At 37.0% G+C, this 18,437-nt stretch overlaps 1 protein-coding gene across 7 annotated transcripts in view; it reads right to left on the bottom strand.

Annotated features, from left to right (window-relative positions):
* The window catches only part of ARFIP1 (ADP ribosylation factor interacting protein 1), a 129,564-nt gene that overhangs the window by 18,852 nt on the left and 92,275 nt on the right, over positions 1-18,437 (bottom strand). For all 7 annotated transcript variants that reach the window (XR_009503258.1, XM_059922621.1, XM_059922625.1 and 4 more), the window contains 2 exons: positions 17,560-17,717; positions 7,589-7,763 (listed from right to left, as the gene is read on the bottom strand). Coding sequence is in view for 6 of the 7 variants with exons in the window: in XM_059922621.1 (XP_059778604.1) it covers positions 7,589-7,763; positions 17,560-17,717 (333 nt within the window). In the remaining variant the exon portion in view is untranslated. The remainder of the gene's footprint in view (positions 1-7,588; positions 7,764-17,559; positions 17,718-18,437) is intronic.

The following is an 18,437-nucleotide window of genomic DNA, read 5'->3' as shown; positions in this document are numbered from 1 at the left end:
CGGCATGTGGGATCCTCCCAGACCGGGGCTCGATCCCATGTCCCCTGCATTGGCAGGCAGACTCTCAACAGCTGCGCCACCAGGGAAGCCCCCAAGAAGTAAATTTTAATAAGTGAATCCTATACACCCAAAGTGAAAGGACTGAACAATCCTCTCCCCTATAAGATAAACAACAGAAAAATCAACCTATCCTCCAAATGAGTTGGTCACTTCTGACCAAAAGGGGTCAGAAAACACAAGTACTTTAAATATAATTGCCAAGAAACAGAACCAAGCCAAATATATAAAAACAGCAACTCATGATTATACAGCTATCCCTCTGGAAGGCTTTTAAATCTACTGTACAAAACACCTTTCTTTCACAAAAACTGCATGATGGAAATCTTAGCACAACCAACAGAGAGACTGTATGAACTGGTCAGCTGGGTGTGCTCTCTCCTGCATTCATCAGCTGAGAACTGCAAATTACCAACCGACTCTGGATAGATATGGCTTGGTTGATGTTAATTTCAAAATCAACCCACAACTCACAATTCTTTTCGGTTGCATGATTCATATAAAGATAGTTAACTTCTGCCTCTTTTATAAAGAGAGAAAGGAGACAATGCAAATCACAGGCAAATTTTTCCTGCTCCATGTGTGTTTAGAAAGTTTTAAAGGGACCTGTAAGTCAAACCACTAAGAACAGCAAACATGGCAGCATACAAGAAAATATTTTCCGTATTAATGGAAGGCACTATCACATCATTTCTAATCTGTCACTTAAGATGAAACTGTTTTTCTATTCTTTCCAACACAGAATCAATCATTTGATTTTAAGCTAAGAGGAAAATTATAGGTTATATAAATATGTATATTAAGCTATGTTTGAAAAATAGAAATCGGGACTTCCCTGGTGGCGCAGTAGATAAGACTCTGCACTCCCAATGCAGGGGTACTGGGTTCAATCCCTGGTCAGGGAACTAGATCCCACATGCATGCCGCAATTAAGAGTTTGCATGCCACAACTAAGGAGCCCACATGCCACAACTAAGGAGCTGGCGAGAGACAACTAAGGAGGCTGCCTGCTTCAACTAAGACCTGGTGCAACCAAATAAATATTAAAAAAAAAAATAAAAGAGAAAAGAAAGACAGAAATCTAGTTGAGTCTTTTTGAAAACAGAAGGTATACTATTTTAAAAACAAACATTTTCTATCTATACCTATTTTCCTTTCTTTTAAAAATCAAATTTTATTCTTTGAATAGGTAGGATCAAAATTGAAAGGACACAAAAAGCATATAATGAGAAGTCTCATTTTCAGTCCTGTCTCCAACTACTCTGTTCCCCTTATAGGTAAAAAAATTTTAATTAGTTAATTCCTTTGGTTTTTCTTTATGCAAACACAAGAAAATATGATTTTACGTTCTTATTTCCTTCCTTTCTCACAGAAAAGGTTCTGTACCATATACACTGTTTTGCACCTTGCTCTTTTCATTTAATAGTATGTTCTGAGGATCTTTTTATCAATTGCATCCCTATTCTTTTTTTTTTTTTTTAACAGCTGAAAAGTATTCTGTTTCATAAATGAACGACAGTTGATTCGACTAGGCCTTACTGCTGAACTGTTTCAGTTGTTGCTCATCTTTTGATATTACTAGTGACACTGCGATGAATAACCTTGTACATACGTCTTTTCATCCTTGTGTAGGCCTGATCTACCGGTCCAGCTTCATACAGAGCTACTCTCCCCCATTCTCCTCATACTCTGGCCTCACTGACCTTCAACTGGCTTTTGCATATTCTATTCCTTCCTCCACACACCTTTGGTAACTCCTCTCCATCCCTTTGGATTCTCAGCTCCAATGTCACTCTCTGTACCACATCAAGCCAAGTCCCCTTTGTATATTCACAAGACCCCTCTATTTTCCCTTCACAGCACTGATCACGGTTTGTATTTCTGTAATTATTTAATGTCTATTTCTCTTACTTGACCAAAAGCTCTATGACAACAAGGCCATTATACTTCTATTACTTAACCCTGTGACTGACATATGAAAAACAATTAATGAATATTTGCTGAATAAAGGAATAAAATGTCAAAGGTGCCAATTACATCAATCTGTTCTTAGTATTTTACATGTATTTCTGTTTTACCTTGTAAGTATCTCTTGAAACCTTCCGTTCATTCCACTTCCACTAACATTAATCCAAGCTCCCATTATCTCTTGTCTAAACTCCTATATTCACTCTTAGGTTCTACTAAAATTTATGCACCATTTTTAAAACCTGTCATTTGCTGGGACTTCCCTGGTGGCGCAGTGGTTAAGATTCCACGCTCCCAATGCAGGGGGCCCAGGATCGAGCCCTGGTCAGGGAACTAGATCTCACATGCATGCCGCAACTAAGAGTTCACATGCTGCAACTAAGGAGCCCACCTGCCGCAACTAAGACCCAGTGCAACCAAATAAAGATTAAAACAAAAACAGACCCATCATTTGCCAAGAATTCTCTCAGTGGCCTCCCACTGATACTCAAATAAATTTTCCCTAACATGGCCTATAAGGCCTGCATCGTCTGGCCCCCGTTTACCTCCCACACCCTGCCATTTCTGCCAGAAATACTCTTTGCTTCTCACTTTACCTGGTTAATATTCAACATCACATGGAAGCCTGAGCCTGAGCACTCACTGGTCACAGCCAAAATTTTATATTTATGTTTTGGTGTGATTTGATCAGTGTTGTTTCTTTTACTAGGCTATAAACTCTAAGGGTTGAATTTTTTTTACTTTTGCTCACTGGGTATCACCAATATCCAGAACACTTCCTGGTACACAGTATCATACTTGATAAATGTTTGTTAAATGAATGAAGAAAAGAACAATAACAACATGATATTATATCAAATTACATGATTAAATACACTCAGGAATTAAGTGTGGAAGTAGAGCTGCAGGACTAAGGGACTGTTTCATAGGATCCAAATGTAGGTAATCATATTTGGCACAGTGTTGAGGTTGCTTACTTTATTTACACATCTCAATCCATAAATCCATAAATGTTTATTTTTTATTTATTTGCTTTTACCTATAGAACTTCATTTCACTTGACTTATGAGCAAATACCAAGAATACTGTTTATGCCTACAGTTACAGAAATAAAGATGACAGTACATCACTGGCATGACTATTTTAAAAATATCAAGAGTAAAAAGTTAGGGTCCTTTTCTTTTGACAATAGGGAAAAAGAGATTTCAAGAATGTATCTGATTAAACATGTTAATCATTACATATTAAGTAATGATTAACATGTTTCTTAAAATCTGGCAACAGATATCCATTTTTTAAATTCAGAGGCTTATATTTTTTCTTCTCAAAGAGAAGAATACCTTTGCTCTCCAAGCTTTTCTAAACATTTACAGCATGTTGTTATAAAAATGTACTAGGCTTTGGGTATTTCCTATTACAGTACATATTTGTATAAAGTCACTGGGTAACCACAACTACATATATAGCTGTCTCACATTATGTGAGTATGTTTACTTTGTTCTGTGTTTTTTTTTTAAATTGAAGTATAGTTGATTTACAATGTGTTCTGTGTTCCCACAAAGTCTACAAAGCACCAGAAATGACTATTTTCTCTCTTGACTATGTTTTCTATTTTCTAGCTTCTGTTTTGTATTGAACCTTCAAAGGTACAATAAAAAGGTAAATAAACTGCCTTAAGTCAGAAAATAGCTCAAGTTACATTATTTAAAGGTCTAGAAGAAATATTGATGAAAGGAGAAACATTAGAAGAGCCTAATTAACTGTGTCCTTACTGTTATGCAACTCAGTGTTGTTTAGTAAACAAGGAAGAGAATATCAGAGGGTTGTTTAGGTTAAAGGTAAACAAAATATATCAGGAGGGTTGGGGGTAGGGCAGGGGACTGGATAGAGTACAGATTGTAAACAGTAGAAGAATTCAAGTTTTTCCATTAAGGGGAAATGACAAACATGGATATGTGCACACATCTCTCAGCATTAATGCATGCACATACACACCCTGGTATGCACATAGGTATTTTACACACCTATTCCCTTTGTTTTGCCAGAGAGAAGGAAGGTTAGACTAAGCACATATAAACACCTCAATTTTCTAAAATAATAGTAAAGAATCCATCTCCCAGTCGCTCTCAAATTTTTTTAAAAAGTTCAAAAAAAAAAAAAAAAACAAAAATATTCTCACAATGTTTGGCCACTAAAATTTATAACGATAGTCACAGTCTGAGTGACTATTTTACTTCTGCACTATTCTAGTTGTTTGGTTATCTGGTCTCGCATTTTGCAAGAGAAGTGTTGCTATGGTAGGACACTCCAAAAGCCAGGATATGAGAACCAAAAGAACCCCTCCCCTGCCACCCACCCACCCACAAAAAAAGCTGCAAAAACAACCTTAGAAAAAAACAGTTGCCTTCAGGAAATCATCAAATTACAAAATAGCACTCATCGATGTTTCAGATAACTTACATTTTAAAAAAAATTTAATATACAATATTTAAGAAATAGAAAGAGTATAGTATATTTTGTTAAAATTCAAGTGCTAAGTAGATTACCTGACAATTGTGTATAAAAGAAATACTAAGGTATAAATTCAGTTGTAGTTCAACAAGAGAAGAAAACCCCCAATTTGAGGCATTTCAAACTGTCAAGAGAGCAAACAGGAATGACAGGCAATTCCTAGGCCTAAAGGCTTGCTTTTTCCTCCCTTTGTTAGAGCTATAAAAGAAGAGAAAAGGGTAAAAGTTGTTCAACAACAATAATAAAAAACAAAGAAAAATCTTCTCATGGATCTAAGTCTTCACCCAAATTATAGTTGTTTATTGCTTAAAATAACAGAGACCAAAAACATTATCTTTTTATAGTTTTAAAGAATTAAACACAAAAGATAAAAAGATCAGAGTTTCTTTTAGATTTTATTTTAGACATAGCTGATTAATGATTACTGAGTTGAAACTGAAACTTAACTTGATGACAACTGCAGAAAACCCCAAACAAAGAATATTTCTAGGTTCTCTAAGAACATAAAATCCTTGAGAATAAAGGCAATTTTCTTTTTTATTTTATAGTAAGGAAGGTTGAAAGAAGAGAAGATGTGACAATGATGACACTATTCTCAAAGTAATGACTTCTAAACCTTTATCTCTGGAACCCTGACCTTGTTCATCCAAACTGCAAACCCACATCATAAACTTCCTACCAGTTGTTTCCATGTGAATATCTTGTTGTCATTTCAAACTAAATACTGGGTTAAATAGAACAAGTTCCCAACCTTCATCCCTCATAAGCTTCAGGCCAAACCAACTTCCTATGTTGATTTCCTAATTCCTGTCATGCAGCCTTGAAACCACTGCTCTTTCCTTTCTCTGCTAATGCAATGATCCTAGTACAGACCCTTACTATGGTGCCTGAAGAGTGTTTTTAAGTCATAATTTTCTGTTACTCCCAACTTTAAGAATTCTTCAATGCCAATAAGATAAAATTGGATGTGAGAGCCACCTGACTGACATGTACAATTTACAGAGATGACCTGGCTGGTCTCTTCTTTCCTCACTTCTCAGTGTGTCTCCTGAGTATGAAGGCTGTTACGAGGATTAAGTGAGAGAATATAAGTAAAATGCCTAGTAACTGACAAATAACTGCCTTCCCTGATTCATGTCTAAATCTGGAGATCTACTGCCAAGTTTCAAAAACAGTTATATAGTAAGAGAAGCAGCAGTCACACAGGCATTATTTATCTTTGTATAATTTGCTTATTTTTATTTACTCTGGCAAGAACCATATAAACATAGATGGTTTAGGGATACTAATTCTTTCAAAATAAGTTTCTCTCCTTTTTATAAAAGCAACGTAACTTTTCACTGAAAATGTCTAGAATACAGAAAAATACATAGAAAATAAAAATTACCCATAATCTCACTATCCAGAGAATAGCACACAATAAATACCAATAGATTCCAATAGACCACAATTACCATTTTAAACATTTCCTAAAATAATTTTCTCTATTGGCAGAGGTCCTGAACCCCCAAATTAGACAAATTCCTTTCTTTCCATTCAAATTAGCTTTAGGTAGAGCCCATAAAATGCTAGCATATTTCATTTAGCACCACACTGTACCGTGCTGATTCTAGGGGAGTATGTAAAAAATATTTTTATTTAAAATATATGTCTATATCTAAGTATTGACATTTTCCTATCCTTCAAAATATTAAACCAAATGACTGAAATGAATGCCATCTCACGTGCTCAGCTAATGAATGCTAAAAGGCTCACTGTGCTCTTGTCTGAATGGTGCTGGGCAAGCTGTCTGATGACTCCGCTGAGGTTTCCTTTACTGACACTATAATGGTTTCAGTGTAATGGAAAATCAGTACTTTTCACCCATTGTAGCTAAAAAAAAAAAAAAGTGCGTGATACTGCTGGCCTGAAGGAAATGTATGTGGCTCTTATGGTAGCCAGAAGAGTTTCTAAGGAAATGTTAAGGAAAACAAGAAGATATCAACAGACAATTAGAACTGAAGAATAATATTAAGACGATACCTGGAAGAAAGCAGAGCTGAAGGTCTATTATGACTTCAGAGGATGTGAAAAGCACAGGAAGGGGACCACCAATGTGCAGTGATGAGACCCCATCTCCAGAGGACTGATCTACACCTCCTCTGTACCGAGCTCACTACTGGCTCTCCCATTTTCAGAACTGCAATCCCCCTCCCCAAACTGAGTATGCATGTAATGTTAAACATGGGAACCTGTCCTTCACTTAAACCAAAGCTCAGGAGCCTGCTATTACCTGACTCTACCTCCAAGGAAAGCAGGTCCCTCTCAGCTCCTACTGTTCTAGTCCTTGGATGTATTCATGTTACATGAAAATAATGTGTAAAATTGGTTTCCTGGCTTATTTATTCTAGGTTATGCTAACTGCAGCCCTCAACGGAAACTTTCAGTCATTCCTCATTTATTAGTTACTGGGAAGAATGATGTTCCCTTCCTGAAATCTGTACCTACCATTAATAAAAAGTTTTCAAAATACTCAGAACAGAATCTATCATTATGTAACTTTTTAAAGCACTTGATACCAACACCAATCTGAAGATCAACATCAAGTATTTTTTGCCAATTGTTACATGTGAAAGATGACTTTTAAGACAGAAAGGTAAATATATTTTATGTACTTCTAAAAACTAAAATGCTGATTATAAATGGAATCCCACTTCCAACAATTCCAAAGTTGACCCCTGAACAACATAGGTTGGAACTGCATGGGTCCACATATACATGAAGTTTTTTCAACAGTAAATACTACAGAATTGCATGATCTGTGGTTGGTTGAACCTGCAGATGTGGAAGTGCAGACTCCGGGGAACCCTGGATTCGGGGGGACCAACTGTGAGTTACATGTGGATTTTTGACTGTACGGAGGGTTGGCACCCCTAACCCCCAAGCTGTTCAAGGGTCAATTCTATAGTGAAAGACAGTTAACAGAAACAAAAAACTTTCTATTTATCTCTCTTTAGGATGACTTTATTTTAAAGTCCACAGAAAGATCTCAGAAGGTAAAGAATAAATTTACCTTATTTTCTTCTAGAAATTTCAACTTGATAGAAACATCATTGCGCATTTTATCGTATTTTTCCTTATGTGCTTGGAACAAATGCTGTGATTGCTCAATCTTTGGCAGAGTGTTTGCATCACGTGGTCCAAGATTCAGTTCTTCCAAATCAGTACGATATGCATCATATTCAATTCTGGAAAGAAGAGAATAAGTGAAGCACACTACAAAGACAGTGTGAAATAAGTTCAGGACGTGAAGTGGAACTACATAATTGTTCCATATTATACATTAATATATAATAATTCTCATACATATTTGATACCTTATGCTTTTATTTTTTTATTTTTTATTTTTTTAAAATTTAATTAATTAATTTATTTTTGGCTGCGTTGGGTCTTCCTTGCTATGCGCGGGCTTTCTCTAGTTGAGGCGAGTAGGGGTTACTCTTCGTTGTGGTGCGCAGGCTTCTCATTGCAGTGGCTTCTCTTGTTGCAGAGCATGGGCTCTAGGTGTGCAGGCTCAGTAGTTGTGGCGCATGGGCTTAGCCGCTCCATGGCATATGGGATCTTGCTGGACCAGGGCTCGAACCCATGTCCCCTGCATTGGCAGGCAGATTCCTAACCAATGCACCACCAGGGAAGCCCACCTTATGCCTTTAAAATCAAGTATTTCTTTAGCACAAAGAGCTATTAATATAAGCATGGTGGGAGGGGAGGGGAGGGGCTGCTTCTTAATCTCATTAACTATTCCTTTCCAAGAACAGTATTAACTGACGAGTAAAATTTCCACAGTTTATTTATTTTTAAAATATTTATTTATTTATTTATTTTTGGCTGCATTGGGTCTTAGTTGCAGCACATGGGATCTTTCGTTGCAGCTCACAGGCTCTTTGCTGCGGCGCGTGGGCTTCTCTCTAGTTGTGGCACGCAGGCTCCAGAGCACGCAGGCTCAGTAGTTGCGGTGCGCGGGCTTAGTTGTCCCGCGGCACATTTGATCTTAGTTTCCCGACGAGGGATCAAACCCGGGTCCCCTGCACTGGAAGGTGGATTCTTAACCACTGGACCACCAGGGAAGTCCCTCCACAATTTAAAAACCAGTTTAGGGACTTCCCTGGTGGTCCAGTGGTTAAGACTCTGTGCTTCCAATGCAGGGGGTGCCAGGTAAGTCCCTGGTGGGGGAACTAAGATCCCATGTGCCATGAGGCTAAAAAAAATAAATAAATAAAAACCAGTTTAAAAAACAGACGTTAAAACGTAATGCTAGCAAGATTGGGGTAATGATCAACCCCCCATGTGAATTGGTTAATGTTGATAAGGCAAAGCAGGTGAGGATAGTAGATTTTATTTTATTTTTTTTAAATTTTGGCTGTGTTGGGATAGTAGACTTTAGAATGACATAAACTAAATGGTAAAAGGGAGTTAACTGTGGGCTGGCGCTTCTTAAAGTATACTCTAGGTCAGCAACGCACAACAGAAATATAATGCAAGCCACATATGTAACTTAAATTTTCTAGCAGTCATGTTAAAATAATAAGAGTTAACTTCACCTGTTTGACAGTATATTTAATTTTACACAATATATCCAAAATATTATCTCTGTAACATATATCAATGCAAAAAAATTGCTAATGAACTATTTTACTTTTGGGGGGAGAGGGGGACTGAGTTTCTGAAATCCATTGTTTTTTTTAAAATTAATTAATTAATTAATTAAAAAATTTAAAATTTATTTTATTTTTTGGCTGCATTGGGTCTTCATTGCTGCATGTGGGCTTTCTCTAGTTGCGGCAAGCGGGGGCTGCTCTTTGTTGAGGTGCACGGGATTCTCATTGCGGTGGCTTCTCTTGTTGTGGAGCACGGGCTCTAGGCACAAGGGCTTCAGTAGTTGTGGCGTGCGGGCTCAGTAATTGTGGCTCGCGGGCTCTAGAGCTCAGGCTCGGTAGTTGTGGTGCACGGGCTTAGTTGCTCCGTGGCAGGTGGGATCTTCCTGGACCAGGGCTCGAACCTGTGTCCCCTGCATTGACAGGCGGATTCTTAACCACTGTGCCACCAGGGAAGTCCCCATTGTATTTTAAGCTTCCATCACATCTCAATTCAGGCTAGCCACATTTCATTATCCATAGACACATGTGCCTAGTGACTACCTTATGGGAACTCTAGACGGATTTCCGTAACATTAGTATTTAGAATGTGACAATGGCATCTACTACAGAGGACTTATCACCTTGTGCTCCCTGAGATGCCTCCCCTAATACTCTCCCACCACTAACTGAGATAATTACCCCACCACCGACAAACCACAATTCCACAGCACCTCACAATACCTCTGTCAAAGCACCTGTGTAGGTATAGCACTACCTTGCTAATTAAACAGTGACTTATCCAGCAGTGTCAACTATTCAGTACTCAGCTAGGAAGAAGCAAAGTGATCTCTAATTTAGTCAAAATCAGCACCACAAACTTATGCCCTAAAACTAAAGCTCTTTATTAAAATATCTATAGTACAATTCATATCTCCTATTTCAGGAAGTAATAAACAACTTACTCTAGAATGTATATACGACTCGAGAAAGAACACATCAGTCCCTCACACCAAGCCTAATTTATTCGCAACTCGTACTGAATTTAGTAACTTTATCTTTCAGGGTCAAAAGCATATCATTTGTTCATTCATTGATACAATGATTCATTCAACAAACATTAAGTATTAACATTCTATGTTCCAGGCACTGTGCTAGAAAGGAGTACTATCTGCTCATCTTCATAGCTTATCTTCAAGAAGCTAACAGCCTAGAGGGAGAGAAGCTCTTAAACACGACAACAAAATGAGATAATGGATACTGCCATAGGGGAGGGAAGATAAGGTATGGTGGAAATCAAGAGGAAGAATTACTTAATCAGGCATCTGAAAAGGTATTTCAGAAGAGAATTAAAACAATTAAATTTCAAAGGATGGTAGGAGTTTATGAGGTGGATTGGGGCCGGGAAATTGGTAGAATATTTCAGGAGGAGAACAGCATGAATAAAGGCATAGATTTGTAAAATACCATGACACATTTGGGAAGTAATTCAATAATTTAAAAACCTGAAGTTGGAATAAGATAACGAAAGGAATTAGTATCAGACAGGAAGGCAGGATTGAGATTAAGCAGGACCTTACGGGCCATATTAAAGGGATCAGATTGACTCCAGTAGGACAAGTGATGGAAAGCCATGGCAGAACTTTGATCTAAAAAGTGACACATTCTATTCGCTCAGGATAGAAAGGTGACTCTAGTGGTAATATAAGGCATGGAGGATGGACCAGAGTAGATTAAGAAATCAGAAGCAAGGAAACCAATTAGAAGACTGTGGGCAAAAGAAAAATGAGTCACTGAATCAGGAAGGACAATGGCAGTAAAGCTAAGGAGGAGGAGACAGTTACTAAAAATTTAGGAGGCAAGACTGACATGGGAATAGCTAGTTAAATTCCATGGGTTCTATGGCCAAATTGCATGACCACTCTGCCCTTCACTGGCTCTAATGTCTTGAGCTAGTTTTTTTTTTCTCTCTTTCTGCTTCAGTTTTTCATCTACAAATGGAAATAATAATCTCCACAAAAAAATATATGTACAAAGTACTTGGGACACCTGCTAATAACTAATATTTTTAGAGTGCTTACTATTTCAGCCAAATTAGAAGAGGGATGGCCTGAAGCAAACACACTAAAAACAGTAGAAAATGAGAGAAAAAAGTAGACAAAAATAAACGGTAATGTGTGGTGATTTAATGTGAAGACAAATATTCCTCATAGCCTCGGGTATACTTTTAAATAACAGCAGTTAATTTAAACACAGTCAAGGTTATAATACTGACCTTATAACCTTTAATTTATATCCAGTTTGTAGATGGTGTCAAAGTAAAACTTTCCCTAAGAGCTTATCTAACAGTGCTCATTAACACTAGGAAGAGAAGTATACTAAGTTTTCAAAATGCAACTCTTCACTTCAAGCTTGCCAGTCTGCCCTGAGTCCATACCAATAAAGTTAGTGATAGCTGGTTACTTTATGGCTTCTATAAAACTTCTAGAGAACAGGTGTCCACATCTGAAAAGTTTTGACCACAATAGGCTCCCTTGTTGGTGCTGCTATAGAGAAGTGTTGAATGGGCTGTTATAAGATTTTCTATACACGAAGCACCAGACAGCTAGGAAATACTTGTACAATACATAATAGGGAGCATTAAAAGGCCACCCGGACATTTGCCTAAACTGCCACTTTTTGTGCTGATCAAATAGCTGACCCTTGCCCTAAAACTCAATTCTGGTTCTGACAGAGAAGAAAATTCAGCTACTGAGAAACTTTTAATCTGGGATTCTTTTTCAGTGTTATCCCTCAGTAGACAATGTTTTAGTGTTATAACTAGTCAATGCCTCAGCTACTCCATAAATGTACAGAAAAGTTAACCACCAAGCTAAACTTAATGAATAAAATCATATATTGCAATTTCAATAAAAGAGAATAAATTATGGGATGAGGTCATTACTGTTGTTGGTTTTTAAAGTACACACAGAGGTATTCTAAAGGTTTCCTGATAACCAGCTACCAAGTACACATAACCTGGTTTATAATTTTGCTCAAAAGTTTTAAACAAACCTATACATTGGATAAATTGAGATTTTTAAAAAAATTTATTTATTTTTAAATTAATTTATTTATTTTTTATTTTATTTATTTATTTATTTATGGCTGTGTTGGGTCTTCGTTTCTGTGCGAGGGCTTTCTCTAGTTGCGGCAAGTGGGGGCCACTCTTCATCGTGGTGCGCAGGCCTCTTACTATCGCGGCCTCTTGTTGCGGAGCACAGGCTCCAGACGCGCAGGCTCAGTAATTGTGGCTCACGGGCCTAGTTGCTCTGCAGCATGTGGGATCTTCCCAGACCAGGGCTCGAACCCGTGTCCTCTGCATTGGCAGGCAGATTCTCAACCACTGCACCACCAGGGAAGCCCTAAATTGAGATTTTATATCACATTGTACATTAAGTCAGATTCCTCATGAGACATGAAAATTATTTTTTATAATTAGATGTGAAAATTTGAGATTAGTCCAGTTCAGGCTTGAGGCCTAATGATCAAAAATAGAAGGTAAGGAGCCCATGGGTTTTCATTTTGGCTTTGAAATTGATTCCTGGGAACAAACCATTTAACCTCTAGAGGCTTATTTTTCTCCTTTGCAAATTAAATATAAAATGTTTTCTGTATGAACAGTGACATCGAATATATTTGTCTTTCTTTAATATGGGTTAATTTTTTTTTTTAAGTATTTGTTTATTTATTTATTTATGGTTGTGTTGGGTCTTCGTTTCTGTGCAAGGGCTTTCTCTAGTTGTGGCAAGCGGGGGCTACTCTTCATCACGGTGCACGGGCCTCTCACTATCGCGGCCTCTCTTGTTGTGGAGCACAGGCTCCAGACGCGCAGGCTCAGTAATTGTGGCTCACGGGCCCAGCTGCTCCATGGCACGTGGGATCTTCCCAGACCAGGGCTCGAACCCGTGTCCCCTGCATTGGCAGGCAGATTCTCAACCACTGTGCCACCACGGAAGCCCTGGGTTAATATTTTTAAAAGCATGTTAGAAATTAACGCTGAAGAGAAACATATGACATGCTTCAAGTGAAATATATATATATTTTTTTATAAATTTATTTATTTAATTAGTTTATTTTTGGCTGCATTGAGTCTTCGTTGCTGCGCATGGGCTTTCTCTAGCTGCGGCGAGTGGGGGCTCTTCTTTGTTGCGGTGCACGGGCTTCTCATCGCCGTGGCTTCTCTTGTTGCAGAGCATGGGCTCTAGGCACACGGGCTTCAGTAGTTGTGGCACGCGGGCTCAGTAGTTGTGGCTCGTGGGCTCTAGAGCGCAGGCTCAGTAGTTGTGGCGCACGGGCTTAGTTGCTCTGCGGCATGTGGGCTCTTCCCGGACCAGGGCTCGAACCTGTGTCCCCTGCATTGGCAGGCAGATTCTCAACCACTGCGCCACCAGGGAAGCCCCTGAATATATTTTATATTTTAAAATACCTAAAACTAAAAATAGTAGCTAAAATATATTTCAGGACAGGTGGACAATTACAAAGTAGAGAGATAGAAACTAGATTCATGTAGTTCTTAACTGGGAAGTGATAGAGGATACTTTTAGAACAAAAGAATTTTCATCTTCAAAAGCACATATTTAAAATAATCTTTTTAGACTAGAAAATAAGAATGCTTAAAATGATTAAAGAGGTAAAAGGGAAAATAAATTAGGATACTAAGAATAAGGAATAGATAGATTTGGAAAAGAACCAAACAGAGTTTACAGAAGTGAAAAATTTACATAATAAATGTATATACTTTGAAATAATGTATATACTTTGAAAAATACAGGCAATGCCCATGAAAGGATTTAAACAGAGACTGGAAAACCAAGTACAGGGAACTGAAGGAAGTCCCACTGAAAGATACCTTATTGAGACATTCCTGCAATGTTATTGAGGGAAATCATAGTGATAGATTTCTTCTGTTTCTTTTTTCCCACCTTCTGATTTTAATATTATGTTAGTAAATACTTCAAACAATAAAGAAAAATAAAAAACCAAGCCCAAAACCTAAATAAGGCACACAGATCCATCTGTGTCCTTCTCCCACCTGATAACCACAGCTATTTGTCTTGACCTTCCTATCCAAGTCATTAAGAATCTGATTTAGATCTGGTAAGAATCTGATTTAGTATGTTAATACTAAACTGAAAATTACAAACACAGCATAGGATAGAAGCATCTCTTCTTGTGCAAAGATCAAAAGTTAACCTTCCATAAAAAAAAAAAAATCCCGTTTAAAATTTCATCAAATAAAACAAAACAAAACAAAATAAAACAAACCTAGGAATAAACCTAACCAAGGAGGTGAAAGAACTATATGCTAAGAACTATAAAACACTGATAAAGGAAATTGAAGGTGACTCACAGAAATGGAAAGATATCCCATACTCTTGGATTGGAAAAAATTACTATTATTAAAATTGCCATACTACCTAAAGCAATCTAAAGATTTAATGAGATCGCTATTCAAATTACCCATGACTTTTTTCACAGAAGTAGAACAAATAATCCTAAAATTTGTAGGGCACCACAAAAGACCCAGAACTGCCAAAGCAATCTGGAGGAAAAAGAACAAAGCAGGAGGCATAACCCTCCCAGACCTCAGATAACACTACAAAGCTACAGTAATCAAAACAGCGTGGTATTGGCACAAAAATGGACATATGGATCAATGAAACAGAACAGAGAGCCCAGAAATAAACCCATACACCTATGGTCAATTAATCTTTGACAAAAGAGGCAAGAATATACAATGGAGAAAAGACAGTCTCTTCCACAAGTGGTGTTGGGAAAGCTGGACAGCCGCATGTAAATCAATGAAGTTACAATACACCCTCACACCATACACAAAAACAAACTCAAAATGGCTTAAAGACTTAAATATAAAACATGACACCTTAAAATTCCTAGAAGAGAACATAGGTAAAACATTCTCTGACATCAATTGTAGCAATATTTTCTTAGATCAGTCTCCCAAGGTAATAGAAACAAAAGCAAAAATAAACAAATGGGACCTAATCAAACATAAGCTTTTGCACAGCAAAGGAAACCATAAACAAAACGAAAAGACAATGTACAGACTGGGAGAAAATATTTGCAAACGATGTGACCGACAAGGAATTAACTTCCAAAATATACAAACAGCTCATACAACTCAATATCAAAAAAATAACCCAATCAAAAAATGGGACAAGACCTAAATAGACATTTCTCCAGAGATGACATACAGACGGCCACTAGGCACATGAAAGGTTGCTCAACATCTCTAATTATTAGAGAAATGCAAATCAAAACTACAATGAGGTATCACCTCACACCAGTCAGAGTGACCATCATCAAAAAGTCTACAAATAATAAATAAATGCTAGAGGGGGTCTGGAGAAAAGGGAACCATCCTACAACTGTTGGTGGGACGGTAAATTGGTGCAGCCACTATGGAAAACAGTATGGAGGTACCTTAAAAAACTAAAAATAGAGTTACCATATGATCCAGCAATCCCACTCCTGGGCTCTTATCTGGAAAAGATGAAAACTCTAATTCAGAAAGATACATGCACCCCAATGTTCACAACAACACTACTTACAATAGCCAAGACATGGAAGCAACCTAAGTGTTCATTGACAGATGAATGGATAAAGATGTGGTACATATATACAATGGAATACTACTCAGCCATAAAAAAGAATGAAATAATGCCATTTGTAGCAACATGGATGGATCCAGAGATTACCATACTAAGTGAACTAAGTCAGACAGAGAAAGACAAATACTACATGATATCACTTATTTGTGGAATCTAAAAAATAATACAAGTGAACTTATTTACAACTCAGAAAGACTCACACACATAGAAAACAAACATTTGGTTACCAAAGGGGAAAGGGGAGGAGGGATAACAGATACACACCACTATATATAAAATACATAAACAACAAGGATTTACTGTATACCACAGGGAACTATATTCAGTATCTTGTAATAACCTATAAAGGAAAAGAATCTGAACAAGAATATATACATAACTGAATCATTTTGCTATACACCTGAAACTAACACAATACTGTAAATCAACTATAGTTCAATAGAAAAAAAAAAGTTTCAGGAGAGTAAGGAGGGTGTGTGTGTAAAACGGCAAGCTACAGACAGAACATGGTAGTAACTTTTTACAGCTTGAATTGGAATTGTATAAGTGTTTATAAGGTACAAAAATGTTTTCAGTAACTACCACCAATAAATTTTAAGAAAAAAAAAAGTTAACTTTCCAAATGGTTTGGGCTTTTAGCTATATAAAGCATAAGGACATATATACTTAAGAATAAGCACTCAATAGCAAAAACACCAGATGAGTTTAGAGTTTTCATAGGCATTTCTCACATCATTAAACTACATCAAGAGGCCAAAAGTAAAGTTATATATCCAAAAGGTAAAATTTGCACTATCTTCAACTATGCTATATAAAGTATAACAGAAAATAAAGAAATCAAGTGTTCAGAGGAAAAAAACTCAAAGGGGACAAGAATGAGTGGGGGAAAAAAATTGAGCCTGGAATCAAAAGTTGAAAAATGCTATCGTAGATCTGCTACTTTTTAGACATTTCTAAGTACCTATTAATACGCATTTTGTTTACCTAACAGGATGGTTATGAGATAGAGAAATCGTGTGTGTGTGTGTGTGTGTGTGTATAAAAAGATGTATGAAAACACTGCATTATAAACAACTATGAAAATATAAGGTAAATAATTTATGTAAAAGGTAAAATTTGGAAGAGTCTGAAGGCTGGTTATAATCTGAATAACCAACATAAACAAAATCATGCAGGCAGAAATGAGCTAGTATATTCAAGAGAAATTGAAACTATGAGTCTGGCTGCTGCAGAAGCAGTGTAACTGCTTATAGGGAAGCAGTGGTAGTATGGTTGAAGAGGCAGGCTTAGGCCAGATTAGAAAGGGTATCTGGTATCTACCTGGCAGAACACAAGGCCCTGTCCTCTTCCAAGGAAGCTGGAGCTGGGAGCTCCTCCACCTCCCTATTCCCTAGCAGGCAGGGTTTGGGCACATGGCCAACGCTCAACCAGATACTCTCAACGCAATGAAGCAAAGTACTCAGGAGCCTTTTGGAAATTTTTATTTATGGGAGCTGTAGCAGCATCAAGTACCCTAATTAGATTCTTTTGAGGCATTAACTTGGCTTTGGTTCTTGCTTGTTTCTAGAATCTGTTCTCCTGCCTTTCTGTTAGCTCTGTGGGCTACCCTATAACCTTCTAATAAATTCTTTTTCTGCCCATATTGGCCAGAGTCAGTTTCTCTTATTTGCAACCCAAAACCTTAACCGAATTATGTACCACCTGGTAAAACAGACAATATAATGAAAATCTATACCTACCTGGCACTTTCATACTGTTTCACAGTCATTAATGTATCCTCAATTGTTTTATTCACCAAAGTGTTCACACTGGCAATGAAAAAATTAATGGCTCCTAGAAGAGTTTCTCCATTTTTAGCCAGCAGTTTCTGTGTATCTGCATTATAGCCAAATTCTTCCTAAAACAAAAAAGTCATCTTAATTTATCCAGTTACAAATTAGTAAATGTGACTAAAGAAAATCTCAAACATATCACTATTGGGAAAATACCTGATTTAGAAATCTAGCTTTAGAAGTTTTCTCTTTCAATGTTTAAATAAATAAATAGGAATCTAAATCACAACTAGCTATAGGATTACAGAAAAAGTCGAATAAACCAAATTGTTCAGCTCTGAGGCATAGCTAAAATCAAATAGTTTTAAAAAGTGAAACTACTTTGTACTAGAAAAATTTTCATTTCTACGTTTTGTTTCTATTATACTGTAAGCACAGCTGTTAAGAAGAAAAATATAGCAGATTATTAATCAGAGAAACTTTAACTTTCACAACCAAATTAGGTAACAATTGGCTAAAACTTTCAGACATAAAATAGATTGCAATTTTTGTGTTTTGACTGAATCTCCTTAAAGTATAAATATTAACAATATACATTTCTTTGTAAACTTAGCAACCAGTTGACTCCCAAGCTCAGATCTATCTGGACAAACAGCTGAGGAAGGATCACTCAACACCAGTTTTAGTTCATTCTCTCTGAATAAACTGAGTCTTAGCTTAGCAAACATTACACATGACTCCTTAACACATGAATGGCAAGGACTAACTCTAAATTTTGAGCAGAGAAAGCTTTCCAGTCTAAGTTTGATTAGTTAACAGATTATCAGGAACACATCTGACCAAAT

Source organism: Balaenoptera ricei, chromosome 5 (genome assembly GCF_028023285.1).
Source record: "Balaenoptera ricei isolate mBalRic1 chromosome 5, mBalRic1.hap2, whole genome shotgun sequence".
Lineage (NCBI taxonomy): Eukaryota > Metazoa > Chordata > Mammalia > Artiodactyla > Balaenopteridae > Balaenoptera > Balaenoptera ricei.
The sequence above is the reverse complement of the archived record's forward strand: the minus strand, read 5'-3'. Positions and strand labels throughout refer to the sequence as shown.